The sequence below is a fragment of the Prinia subflava genome, chromosome 20, assembly GCF_021018805.1.
Source record: "Prinia subflava isolate CZ2003 ecotype Zambia chromosome 20, Cam_Psub_1.2, whole genome shotgun sequence".
In the NCBI taxonomy this organism is placed as follows: Eukaryota; Metazoa; Chordata; class Aves; order Passeriformes; family Cisticolidae; genus Prinia; species Prinia subflava.
In genome coordinates this window covers 8,199,525-8,212,401 of record NC_086266.1, presented here as the reverse complement: position 1 = coordinate 8,212,401, position 12,877 = coordinate 8,199,525, and the positions used below count along the sequence as shown (strand labels likewise).

Here is a 12,877-nt window from a genome sequence, read left to right as displayed (position 1 = left end):
AGAGGTGGCCAGAGACCTCCAGAAGTCTCACACTTCCCTGTGCCACGGCTCATCAGGAAGAACCACATCTCTCTCCCAACAGCTAAAACCCCTTCTGAGCAGGAGGGCTCCATCCCAGACCCTTCCTTTGGGGGAGGCTCTAAACTTTCCGGCTTTGCAAGTGCACTTGGATTCCCAGCCCTCCTCTCCAGCGGTGCTGTGGTCAATAAGTCACTGGGAAGCTGCTATTCTCCCTGTGCTTCCCACCCTCCCACTCCTCCCGGGAGCTCTGCATTCATGCCTTTTGGCCCTCCCTCGGCAGCGAGTGAGGAATAAAGTGGCGCCGGCTGAGCACGACGCAGGCTGGGATGCTATGAGCCAGCGAGGGAAGCCTGAATCACCGGCACCTCAAGGTGGGAGTGAGAGATTTGGGCTGGGAGAAAGGGAGGACATCACACGTGCTCCCGGCAGTCAGGTGCTCTCAGCCAGTTGGCTGGGAATCAGGCAGCTCGGATCCTTTCTGTGCCTTTAAAGACAGAGCTGAGGGCGATGGGGAGAAGAGGAGGGGCTGGCAGGAGCACAGAGGGATTCAGCCTGAAGGCTCTGAGCTAGAGCTGAGGCTGAGGGATGCTGTCAAGGACTCGTTCTTCTTGGGGAAACTCCCGGAGAAGCATCCCTGGTGGAATCCCATGGAGATGTAGAAACCCTCAGCCTAGAAATGCCTAAAAATGAGACTGCAAAGGTTCAGCAGGGCACCGTGTGGGAGAGTGGAGTCACTGGCCCCAGCTGGGCGGATTCCAGTGTTTCTGCTGGCATCAACTGGGAGAGAGCCCCTGAGGTCTGTGGGGTCATCCCAGTTTGTCCCCATCTGTTAGAGCCAGAGGAGCAGAGTTGGATTTATCACTCTTATTCCAGGTCCTTCTCTTCCCCTCTTTCGCCATCCTGCCCTCACACACAGACTCTGTGTTTGCCATCCAGCCTGGGGACTTGCCCACACTGAGAGAGTCCTGTGCTGCTGGGCACCTGGCTGGGGGGCTGAGGGCTTGGTGGTTTCATCTTCACACGTCTGAGGCAGATTATGAGCCCTCCCTGAGCTGAGGGTGTTGCTTTGCTCATCTGGTGGGCACTCCCAGAAGGGATGGGTGACCACCCTGAAAGTGTCGAGGTGAATGGAGGGAGGGTGGGGGCTCTGCTGGGGTCCACAGGTGATATCCAGCGTCATCAGGGTGGCCTTGTGTCTTTGGAACTGCCAAGTCAGGTCCACTTTACTTGTAAATGGGGCTGAGGGGTATCACAAGGACCCCTGGTGCTCCTGAGCCATGGGCAGGAAAGCAGGAAGGACAGAGCATGCAGTGACTTGGGAAAACCTCTGGGATGGAAGATCCAGGTCCTGCTTGGACCCTGAGTCCAAGCTTTTTGTTTCTGAGAGAGTGGGATGTGTGTGGGCTGGTTCTGTGGGTCTCAGTGTGGAAAAGCTGCTTTCCAGCCTCTCTGCCGAGTGTGTGTCTACAGGAGCTAATTCAGGTGTGGGTTTGGACTTTTGGGAGGTGTGGGAAGTGGATGGCACCTGGGCCATCCCGAGTGCCTCCTGGGAAGAGGGGACCTGGGAGAAGGTTGGACTCTGTGACCTTAGAGGTCTTTTCCCACTCTTTCCATGATTCTGTGAGGTGACTGTGCCCGTTTCACGGCGATTTACGGATCAGACGCGGGGTGATGGATCCTGAGTCGCTCCTGCCACGGTGCCACGCTGACCGCCACCCCTCCGGTGACGCTGCTGTGTCCCCGGGGGGGCTGTCCCGGTGGACGCAGGGGGAACACCGGCCCGGGGTGCGGGCAGGCCATCCCGGGTGGCGCAGGGAGGTACACGGAGCCCGGGGCAGACGGAAACGTTTAAATAGCGGCTGAGCATCCCGCGGCGGGGCTGGGCGGCAGCGGCGCCTGGGGAGCGCTGCGGGGCTCTGCGGAGCCGCTAATGGGCCGAGTCCATTTCAGCGGGATGACGCCACTTGGGTAAAGCGTTAAGAGCTCCGGGAAGGCAGCGCAGAGCGAGGGGGAGCGCGATGCTCCCGGGCAGCGCCAGGTCCCTCCCTCCTCCCTCCATCCCTCCTCCTCCTCCCTCCTCCTCCCAGCCTCCCGTTCCCACCGAGCGCGGGCCCCCCCCGCCGCTCCCGCTGCCCGCGGCGCGGGGCTCGGCTGCGGGGCCGGGGCTGCCCCGCTGCCCGCCCCGGGGCTGCCCCCGCCGCGCTCGGGCTCCGCGAGCGGATGGACCGGCGGCGGCTGCGGGGTGAGTCCGCCCGGCGCGGACACGCGTGGGCTGCGGGACGGCAGCGGAACGCGGCGGGGGGACATGCGTGGGCCGAGCGGGCGGGGGTCCTTGGCAGGCGTGGGCTGTTCCCGAAGGGACGCGGGTCCCTGGATGGGCACGGGCCGTGCAAGGAAGTTGCGGTTCCGTGCGGTGGGGGTTGGGGTCCTGCACACGCGTGGGGTGCGCTTGGTGGGGCTGCGTGTGGGTCCGAGTCACGCGTGGGTTTTCCCGTTGGTTGTCCGCACACGAGCGGGCTGCGGGCGCGGCGGTGCCCGGGAATCCCGGGGACGCGGGGGCTGCGTGTGCGTGGAGGGGCTGCGGGACCGCGCCGGGTGCGAGCCCCGCGTGGGCTGCGCGCTGAGTGGGGCCGGGGGCTCAGCCTCCCCCAGCTCCCGCTCCACCCCGAGACACCCAGCCAGGGCGGGGGGGTTCCTTTTCTCCCACCTGGTGCCCTGAGCCGCTTGTCCCCGGCTCGCAGCCACCTCCAGCCTGTAAATCATTTGCTTTTACGATCTCTCCTCTGGCCCATTATCACACGAACTTTATATGTTTGGGGCTGGTGGTGGCCATAAAGCTGGCCCGGTTTCCGGGGCTGGCATGCCCGCCTGGCAGGCAGGGTGTGAGGAGGAACGGGAGGCTGGGGGGACGCTGCCCCAGGCCCCTCAGGTGGGCAGGTAGGCAGGAAGGGTTGCAGCAGAGCCCCGGGGATGCTCCGCTCGGGGGGGCTGGGATATGAACTGATTGCAGCCCTAGAATCGGGCTGGAGCAGGGAGGGCTGGGAGGGAGTCGGGGGCACTGGGCTATTCCGGGGTAGGGAAGAGGAGGAGGAGGGAGCGCGGTCCCAGCTCCGGTCATTCAGTCCCTCTGGAGGACCCACAGATGTTCTGTTCAGCTCCCCTTGGTTCCCACATTTATGTGCCCCCAGCCAGTGAGTCCAGGTACTTGTCTGATCCCTGCACCTGGGAATCACAGCTCAGTCTTTCTCAAGATGCTGTGTCTGAGCCCTCCCCCCAGATCCAGAGTGTCCGGCACAGCCTATGGCCAACTCCTCTCTGCCTGTGTCCCCTGGGCTTGGCTTCTCCTCACGTTGTCTCTCCCACCCCAGCCCGGCTCAGGGATCTCCTCGTTCCTCCTGAGCTCCAGGTCTTCAGAGGATTTGGGTTACCTGTATTGGGCCAGCTCTTTGCCTGCCCTTTATCTGCCAGCCCCATCGGCTCCGTGGCTGCAGGACCCTCTCTGGGGTCTCTCCCTTTGGGGGTTCCCGTGGTTCGAGCCCCCCAGGACACCCACAGGGGTCATCTCCCTGGCCAAGTCTGAATGATCAAGTACTGAGCTCAGGTGAGTGGGGATGGACCCCTGGTGTAAGCAGCTGCTCCCAGGTGGAACCAGCGTCATTCCCTGAATGATCCCATCCCGGCAGGATCTGGGTTGTGAGGGATGTGGGAATGCACTGAGGTTGCTCTTGGCTCCCCTCTGCACAGTCCCAGCTGCAGGCTGGCATGGGCCATCCCTCTTCAGGGGGGCACTGGGGCTTCAGGTCCCCAGCCTGTGCTTTAGTAAGACCCTCGCAGGTCAGGAGCTCGGTGGCAGCAGGCAAGAGCCACGGGAGCTTTGCCTCTGGCCTGTTCCTATCCTGGCAGGGTGCTCACAAACCTTCCCCGGGTCGGCCGAGCCCTCCTATTTCCCCTTGGTACTGCTGTGAAAGAAAAGGGTGCTCAAATCACCTGTGGGTGTCCTGGGTGAGCGACTCCTCACTGTCTGCATCTCCCCACACGGGGAATTGCATTGAGGGGGGAAAATCCCAAATCCGAGCAGATCAGTTGCCTTTCCTTTCCAGAGAGGGGGATGGGAGAGACGAGATCTTGCTTGAACAGTCAAAGTAAGTTGCCTTTGCTTTTCCCTGCTCCTCAAGGTCAGCCTAGCTAATGAAAATCAATCTTCCCTCTGCCTCTCTCTGCTGCATGAGCAGATTCTACCTGTGGCCCCTTCAACTACTTGAAAGCGGTGGCCGCCTTGTCCTGCAGAGCGCGGGCAATGCCGGGGGGAGCCTCCTCCTGGAACGGCTCTTCCTGTGGGCCCGGGCACCGTGACAAAATCCATGTCACGGAGGGATCACTCCTGTGATCTGCCTGCTCGGTCCCGGGGAAGCTGGCTGTGCAGAGGAAGCACCTATCCCACATGGAAATCTGGGCTGGAAGTGCTGGGGGGAAGCTCGTGGCTGGGCTCTGGCATGCAGTGAGTGATGTCCGTCCTCCGGGCACTCCTGGGCAGCTCCATGTGCAGAGTGGGAGCTTTGTGCCTCCCTCACTCCCAGGGCCACAAGCTGTCCTGTGGCTCCTCGTGCCTGCTGGTCCCTCTCCTCTCCCAGTCCTGCCGAGAGTTCTCCCCAGGCAGATGAGGGTTTGGAGGGTCTGGCAAATGAGGGTTTGGAGATGGAGCTGCTGCCATGGGGTCAGGCTTGCCAGGAAGGTGAGTGGTGGGACATGGAGTCCTCCCTGCCCGGTGCCACAGCCCTCAGCAGTGCTGAGGTTCCTGGGCACAGCAGGCTGTGCTGCCAGCACTGCCACCTGGGAAGGGCCATGTCCTAAAAACAACGGCGAAGGGCATGTCAGGGTGGTGTGAGGGCCATGACAAGGCTTACCTGTGCCAAGGCTGCCTTCCCTTGTATCTGTGCCAGGTTTGAAGGGGTTCCCTGCCCTTCAAACTGCCCTTCCCAATGCTCCTGATGGGGGCAAATTGGCTCCTGGGCTGTGGATGGGCTAGTAGGATGCTGCAGTCTGCCAGGACTTGGAGTCTGTGGGATAGTCCTGTCCTTGGACAAATGTGGGGCTCATTAGTTTCAATTTCATCCCTGGAAGTGTTCAAAAAAAATGTGGATGTGGCACTTGAGGACATGGTTCAGTGGTAAATGTGGTGGTGGTGGTGCTGGGTTGATGGTGGGAGTTGTTGATCTTAGAGGGCTTTTGCAACCTTAACCATTGTGTGATTTTAATTTGTTAGTGCTGCTGCTCAGAGTTAACTGTGTTCAGATTCCCCATCCCAGTGCTCCCAGTGTGTGCAGGGAATGGGAGCAGGAGGCTGCTCAGGGTGTGCTGGGAACCCCCAAAGCAGGGGGTCCCTGCTCTGAGGGAGACACCGCTCCCAGCTCTGTCATGCTGCTTCCCATTTCCCCTCCTCTGGAAAAGGCCAGCACGTGTCCCTGGGGAGGGAGAAGGAGGTCCTGGTGAGGGGTGGGAAATCCTCTGGAAGGATATGGAAGACTCAAAAGCACAGAGAGAGGCTGTGCCCGCTGGGGTTGAGGGGCAGATCCGACAGCCCTTCCCTTGGGATGTGTCCAGCCTAAGTATTCCCAGGCACAGAACTACGCCGGTCTGATTGTTGGAAATCCTTTCATTTGGAGTTCTCCAGCCAGCCTTTGTGTCCTACTTTGCTCTAGTGGAGGGTGTCCCAGCCCATGGCAGGGGACTGCAATGAGATGAGCTTTAAGGTCCCTTCCATCCCAAAGCAGTCTGTGATTCAATGATTTGGATGGATGGATCACATAACAGGGATATTTTCTCTCTTCCTGCCCCATCCTTTAGGATTTTTAGATGTGCCCTGATGTCACAGGATCTCCTGGCTCCTGGAAATGCAGCTCTCTTCCAGCGTGGCTGAACTCAGCTGCGACGAGACCATGGACCCACCTGCCGAGGACTTCCAGCAGGTCCTGTCCATCGACCAAATCCGCTCCATCCGTGCCAGCAACAACTATGTGGAGAGACCGGCGGTGTGCTTCCAGCAAGCCCGCTCCAACCCCTCACTGTCTCAGCCTCCGCACAAGCAGGAGTGGTCTCAGGACCGCCTGGCCTCTTCCACCTTCCAGGACCTGCACCGCAGCCACAGCCAGCAGCACCAGATGCCACCTCTGCAGCCGCACCTCAGCCACTCGAGCACGGCCAGCTCGGTGTCGCAGAGCACCACGGCCTCCGAGCAGCGCCTGCTGAGCAGCCTGACGCCGTCGCACTCTGGGCACTCGCTGGTGCGGACGCAGCCCCGCGGCGGCGAGCTGAAGGCGGAGGAGTCCCCGCGGAAGGGCGCGGAGCAGCCCCCGGCGCACGGGCACCTGCTGCTGTGCGAGGCGTGCGGGCGCTGCCGCTGCCCGCGCTGCACGGCTGCCCGCAGCCTGCCCTCCTGCTGGCTCTGCAACCAGCGCTGCCTCTGCTCCGCAGAGAGCCTCCTCGACTACGGGACCTGCCTCTGCTGCGTCAAGGGGCTCTTCTACCACTGCTCCACCGATGACGAGGACACCTGCGCCGACGACCCCTGCTCCTGCGGGCCGGGCTCCTGCTGCGCCCGCTGGGCTGCCATGAGCGTCCTGTCGCTCCTCTTGCCCTGCCTCTGCTGCTACTTTCCCACCCTGGGGTGCCTCAAACTTTGCCAGAGGGGTTATGATGGCCTGAAACGCCCCGGCTGCCGCTGCCAGAGCCACACTAACACAGTCTGCAGAAAGATCTCCTCCGCCAGCGGCACGCCCTTCCCCAAAACGCTGGACAAGCCGGTATGACCCTCCCGAGGAGAAGTGGGCTTTGCTCCTCTTTCTCCCCCTCCTCCTCCTCTTCTCTCCTCTATCCCCCTCCTCTCTCGGCTCCCTCTGCTCTGCAGTGCCCCCCCCTCCCCACCATCACCTTCCAGGATTGAGACGGGTGACCTGGGGGTCCCCCAGGCTTTGGGAGACCCTGGCTGGGTGGCCGGGGGAGCTGGCACCGAGCTGAAGGGTACCGGTGGTTTTGCACATGTGGGAGAGGGACAGGAGAGGCAGGGCGAGCTGAGGGTGCCTGCCCTGGCTGTGTCCCACAGGGAAAGGTGACCCAGAGGCAGGGTCACCTGAGGCCCCTCAGGACTTTGTTCTCTGTGGCTGTGGGAGCTGCCTCACAGCATGGTCCTTTTCCATGGGGGAGGAGACAGGTCAGTGTATCCCTGTGCCAGAGCCCCTTGGGAGCCAGACCTAATCCTCCCACTCTTTCTCCCTCTCCAGCACTTTCCATGGGTGGTCTTTCTCCCCCCAGGCGGTCACAGGTCCCTTTCCCCAAGGGGCTGGGGTGCCAAGGGGTCTCACCAGTGGCAGTGGCTTCCCTCCAGACTTGGAAGCTGCTGGGAGAAGTGAGTGAGCTCCAAAATGAGGTGGCACTGTGTTTTTCTGTCTCAAAGAGGAAGAGAAGGTGTGGGAAGCTTTAGAAACCTTCTGGCAGGGGAAGGAGCTATCGGAGGCAGCCCAGCCCACTCGCTCCTGCCCGACTGCAGCAAGGGAAAGGTCCCCTCTGGGATTTAGTTGAGAACAAGGAGCTGCTTGGAAATTGCCATTCATTTCTCCAGGCCTTGGAGGGCTGCCTGAGGTGGGAGCTGCTGCCTGGCTCCATCCCACCACCCAGCAGATGCCACAGCCACCGGCTCTGTGCTCGAACCCCAATCTGGTACCTTCCACCAGCACTGAATTCACTTTAAAAAAGTATGGCAAAGCCAACTATGAACAGCCACCACACCGGGGACTCCCCAAAGGGGCTTCTATCACCCTGCCTTGGGCTGGAGACAGGAGAGCAGGAGGAAGTGTCGAAGCTGGAGACCCCGACCTTCCTTCCCGGCCAAGTTTCCTTTGAGTCCCCGCCTCGCTGAGGGGGTTCTGCCATCACGGACAGCCGGGAACAGGGCTGGAGGCAGCCCTGGTGCTGGGCCCTCTGCAGGACAGACAGACACTGCAATCCGGGTCAGGGCTCCGCCTTGCCTCGCTGCATGATAATAACCCCAGCTAGTTGCTGTGGCTGGGGGACTGCTGGTGGTCCTGGGCTCAGCCCCATCTCTGTGTAGTGCCAGCTCCTGGTTGTGACCTCGCTGGTGTCATTTGGGGGAGTTTGGAGCCGGGGTGGTGTCCTGGAGCTTGGCTCTGTCTGCCTGTTCCCCTTCCCAGGTGTGTGAGCACACAGAGGAGAGAATGGTGTCCCTGGAGGAATATATGCAACACATCCCTTGGCTTCTCCAGGACCCAGCTCCCAGGGCCATCCGACGCCTCCTCCCAGCCGCCTCTTTCCGTAGAGTTCTGTGGATCTATTTTTGTAGATATAAATATAATGTTAGGATGGGTAGGTCTATTACTAATAATATTCATGATACTGCTGTGAACAGTGCCAGGTACAAGGTTTGGCTCCCTGGTGCACTTGCACATGCTGGAAAAGATGATTTCCCAGTCAGTTTATTGCTAATTCCAGACCCCTGGTTCCCAGGTTGTTGGGAGAAGGGGGAAAGGGACGTGTACAGGCTGTCTGGGGGTCTGCTCTGCAGGGAGGGTGGGATTCAGTGCTGGCTGGGAGGTGAGGCAGAAGTGGAATCTCACTGTGGGACTCCTCTTTCCATCCATTTACTTTCTAAAAATCATGGTGGATCCAAGCTCGCTCTGTTGCGGAGAAAAGTAGTTCCAGGGAGTGATTCATCCCGCTTGGAAGCATTATTCATTCAATTCTGTGCTGGCTGTGCTCGGCTCCCCTGACTCAAATGGCACCCAAACATTGAGCTCAAGGTTCCATGGGGAATGGGGGATGAATCTCATCCCTGGTGGGAGGTTTGTGCTGGAGAGTGTAATGGACATGAGTGAAATCCTCTCCCTGGTTTCCCCCAGAGCCTGAGGGGGATGTGGAAAGATCTGTGGGTATCTCAGGATGATGCTTCAGGATGCAGAGGGATCTCCTGGCATTAGGAAAGGACAGAGCCCATTTGTGCATGGTCCATTCCTGAGGCCAGCTGGACTCTGGAATCATTTGGATTTTAGGCCATGCCCTTCTCAGAGGATGCCTTGTAGGTGTGTGAACCCCTCTAAGATCATTCCTCTGGCAGCAAATATAAAATACATTGCAAATACGTCTATCCTTATGCCAATAATTGCTTGGCTCCCTACTTTCAAGTGATGTTGTGGGGAGACACTTCCTCCAGGAGTCTCTTTCCTTTGGAAGGCTCAGTTCACTCTTCTATTGGTGCTGATTAAACTCCTTCTTCATAAAAACCAGAGAGCATTTTTAGGGAGAAAAGGTCCCTTTTTCCCTGTGGGTTGGAGGAACTGTCTCCCTTGAATGAGAATGTGAAACAGTTCATTGAAACTTTTTAAAGAAAACTAATGAACAGAATTTTCCAACTTGCTCTACTTTGATTTTTTTTCTCCTCCTTTTTAAACGGATCCCACTTGTAAATTTAGTTACCACCTCTGTATCTTTGCAATTCATTGCTTCCTCTCCTGATGGTGGAATGACTCAACATGTGAAGCTTCATCATTTTCACGGTCTCCCAAGTCATGCGAGCGTGGGGTGACCTCCCCCAGGTGCTGAGGCTGGGGGATGAGGAGCAGGCTGCCCGTGGATCAGCTCCCCAGAGCCAGCCCTGCTTGGCATGGCAGCAGCAGCACAGTGACCTCCATGAACTGGGGGAGGCCAGGACTGCCAGAAGCCTTCTCCTAATGGGCTTTTTCTGGGTCAGTGCAGAGGCTCCCTTCCCACCAGGGAATGGTGCCACAGCCTGGCGAGGGCAGGGGAGCGTGGCCAGGCCTCTGGAATGTCTCCTCTCCATGAAATGACAAATCTGGGAGATACATTCCATGAAATACTGGACATGTAGAAGGGGAAGGCTTTAAAAGCTGTGGAGATGCAGCACCTGCAGACGTGGTTTAGTGGTGGCTCACCGTGCTGGGTTAATGTTTGGGCTCAGTGGACTTAGAGGGCTTTTCCAGCAGGAATGATTCCATGATTCTAGGAAGTGTGGAGGAGGAGAGCCCCAACTGGGCACTGAGGGCTGCTGGATCAGAGCAGGGCTTTGTTTTCACCGAGGGCAGACACCAAAGCCGTGTCCAGGACCTGCGGGGGCTAGAGGAGTTCAGCCTGTTGGTCTCTGCCCTGCTCATGGGGACAGGTGGTTCCGCCTGGAATTCCTGCTTCCAGCTCCACCTGGGGCCCTCACACATTTCCCCTCCTTGCTCTCTGCAGGCAGGAGAGGTTGGGAAGCACCAAAAGCTCTCCAAGGAGAAACACTCGAAGCTCTGGTTCACCAAGCTCATCTATGGTGGGGAAGGCTGTGGGCAGCCTCAGATTCATCCCCTGAGCTTTTCCCAACCTCCTCCAACCAGATCCATCCTGCTCCATCCTCACCTCAGCTGCCAGGCTGTTTGGTTTTGCCTGCAGAGAGGGCCCCGGTTCTGGTTGGGGTTGGGAGCCCCTTTCCTGCCCCACCCTCCGTGAGTCAGATCCCATCTGCTCGGGGTGTTTGTCTGCAGCTGCCTGTCCCAGCAGTTGGGCTTTCTCTCTGTCCTGACGTGTCTTTTTTGGTTTTCTTTTGTGAGCGTCACATGTGGAGCCCTCTGCTCTCCCACAGGGATGGATCCACAATGTGAAGGAGCGTTCCTGGCTTGATGTCTTTCCTTTGCCACGGAACATGCAGGGCTGGGGGCAGATTGAGGCAGGGGAAGAGATTCAGGTGCCAAAGGAACAGGAGGCAGAAGCTGCTGAGCAGGACCTGAGCTCCCCCTGCTCCCCATCCAGAGCCTCCTTTTCCCACCCAGGAGTCCAAAGCTCCGTCCATGCAAGAACCTCTGATGTTTTCTGCTTCCTCCAAGGCTTCCCTTGGTCCCACTCCCCTTTTTCCCCACTGGCAAATCAGTCCCAGCCCTGGTGGGGAGGGGTCGTGGGGACCAGGCTGGAGCGTCCTTCCCATCCCACTGCTCCTGGTGGAAGGGCTGAAGAGGTCCTTGAGCTGCTGCACACTCCTCCTTGAGAAACATCAGTGCCTCGAAGAGCAGGGGGAAGCTCCTTGGGACTCACAGATTCCCACAAAATCCCACTGAGTTCACTCGTGCCCATCCCCAGGGGTGAACCCAAATGGGGAGAGGAAAAACACCATTGACCAAAAGATGCCAAACCTGGAATCAGAGATTAGGAATGGCTCTGAAGTGTGGTAGAGAGGGGTGAGCTGGGCTTGAGGGGAGCTGCTGTGGGATTGGCACAGGAAAGGAGCCCACTGTGCCCCAAACTCCTGTTCCCAGCACTGCTGCTGTAGCTCCTTCCTGGGCTGCTCCAAGGCTGGAGAAAGCTGCAAGTGCTCAGACCCTGGAAGGTCAGATGTTTGTGATAGGGATGTGAAAAGGGCTGACCCCCACCCCAAAGCTCACTCTTGGTCTTTAACAGGATCCAGTTCAGGCTTGGCTCCTCCAAGGAGCCTGTGGAGCCCATGGGGATGTTCACCGATCCAGGTGGCCCAAACCACTCTGAGCTGGGACCTCTTGGGCTCAGTTTGCTTTGGGTATTTCTCTGTGAGCACCAGGATCTCTTGCAAACCCTCCTGGAGTCCTACTGGGAGTGGAGCTGGGATCTGTTCTCCTGCTTGAGGTGACAGAAGTGTCCCCTGAGGATGCAATCCCGGGATTCCTCGGAGGGGCACTGCAGGCAGGAGGGGTTTTGGATGGATGGGAGGGGGTCACAGCCCTCCGGGGCAGCGGGAATGTGTGAGGGAGGCTCTGGGTCCCTCTCCTGCTGTGCCCAAAGGGCTTCGTCACGAGCAGGACCAATCCCACCCCAAGGGCCGGGCCTGGGAGAGGAGGTCCCACACCCTCTGTGCCAAGGTCACCGTGTGTCCCAAGCCTGGCCCGTCCTCACCTTGTCCCTTTCCCCCTTTCCTTCGGGATGCTCTCCTGGCAGCAGCTCCACATCCTGCTCCTCCCTCGGTGTCCTCAGCACAAAGCACTCCTTGGAAGATCCCCCTGGGCTCCACAGGACAGGCCTGGGTTCCCAAGGCTCCCATCCCGAGTTTCTGGGTACAAAGCCCTTCTGTACAGCCTGTAAAGATCCCTCCCCGGCTCTCTCCGTTCCAGTTCCTTTCTATAAGGTATATTATATGTTTATAACCTGATGGCTGATTTTTTTGACAATACTCTTGTACCTTTTAAGGGAAAAAAAATTAAAAACCAAAGTATTTATTTGAAAAGTTTATTTTAAAGATAAGGAAAAAACCCCAACCTATTTATTTTACTGCACCCTCTTCTGTTTGGATTTTTTCTCTTGCAAAGCTGATAACTGTTACAGAACCACTGCTGAGGTGAAAGAAGTGATTCTGTGGGTGGCTTCACAAGCCCACGTAGAACAACTATTCAATAAAAATATATATTAATTTTGAATGTGGTCTTGTTCTTGTCTCTGTGGTGGCCAGGGCATGGCTCAGGCTTTGCCTGGATGTCTGGGCAGGGACTGAGAACTGGGGGGATTAACCTGGCCTCCATGAGGTCTCCCCTGGGAGTCTTCTGATGCTCAAACCTCCAAAATCCAGTGTGTGCCCCCCTGCTGCAGCTGTCCCAAATCCCTGAGGAAGGGCTAGCTCAGGTGGCAAAAGGCAGGAGCAAAGAGGGGGGGACTTAGGTAAGGCATTCCTGATTGCTTGGGGGCTTTCAGTCACCCCAGAGAGATTCCAACATGCTCCAAAAGCCTCTCCCACCGCCAGAGGAGAGGGGGTGATGCCACAGGGCCTTGGGTGTCTTCTGCAGGAGGAGCTGCAGCTGCCACCTTGCTCCTTCCCCAGCGGCTGCTGAAGGCACCT

General features: G+C 58.6%; 1 protein-coding gene across 6 annotated transcripts; it reads left to right on the top strand.

The window, feature by feature from the left end:
* The first annotated feature begins 241 nt into the window (after positions 1 to 241).
* Positions 242 to 12,461, top strand: SPRY3 (sprouty RTK signaling antagonist 3). 6 transcript variants are annotated; one of them, XM_063416635.1, is made up of 2 exons: positions 242 to 392; positions 5,866 to 12,461. In XM_063416635.1, exon 2 carries the CDS (start codon positions 5,913 to 5,915, stop codon positions 6,825 to 6,827), a length of 915 nt encoding a protein of 304 aa, XP_063272705.1. In that variant the 5' UTR covers positions 242 to 392; positions 5,866 to 5,912; the 3' UTR covers positions 6,828 to 12,461. The 6 variants fall into 6 exon arrangements, with proteins under 6 accessions (XP_063272705.1, XP_063272706.1, XP_063272708.1 ...); XM_063416636.1 differs by lacking the exon at positions 242 to 392 and adding an exon at positions 1,795 to 1,989; XM_063416638.1 differs by lacking the exon at positions 242 to 392 and adding an exon at positions 1,928 to 2,059.
* The last annotated feature ends 416 nt before the right edge of the window (positions 12,462 to 12,877 follow it).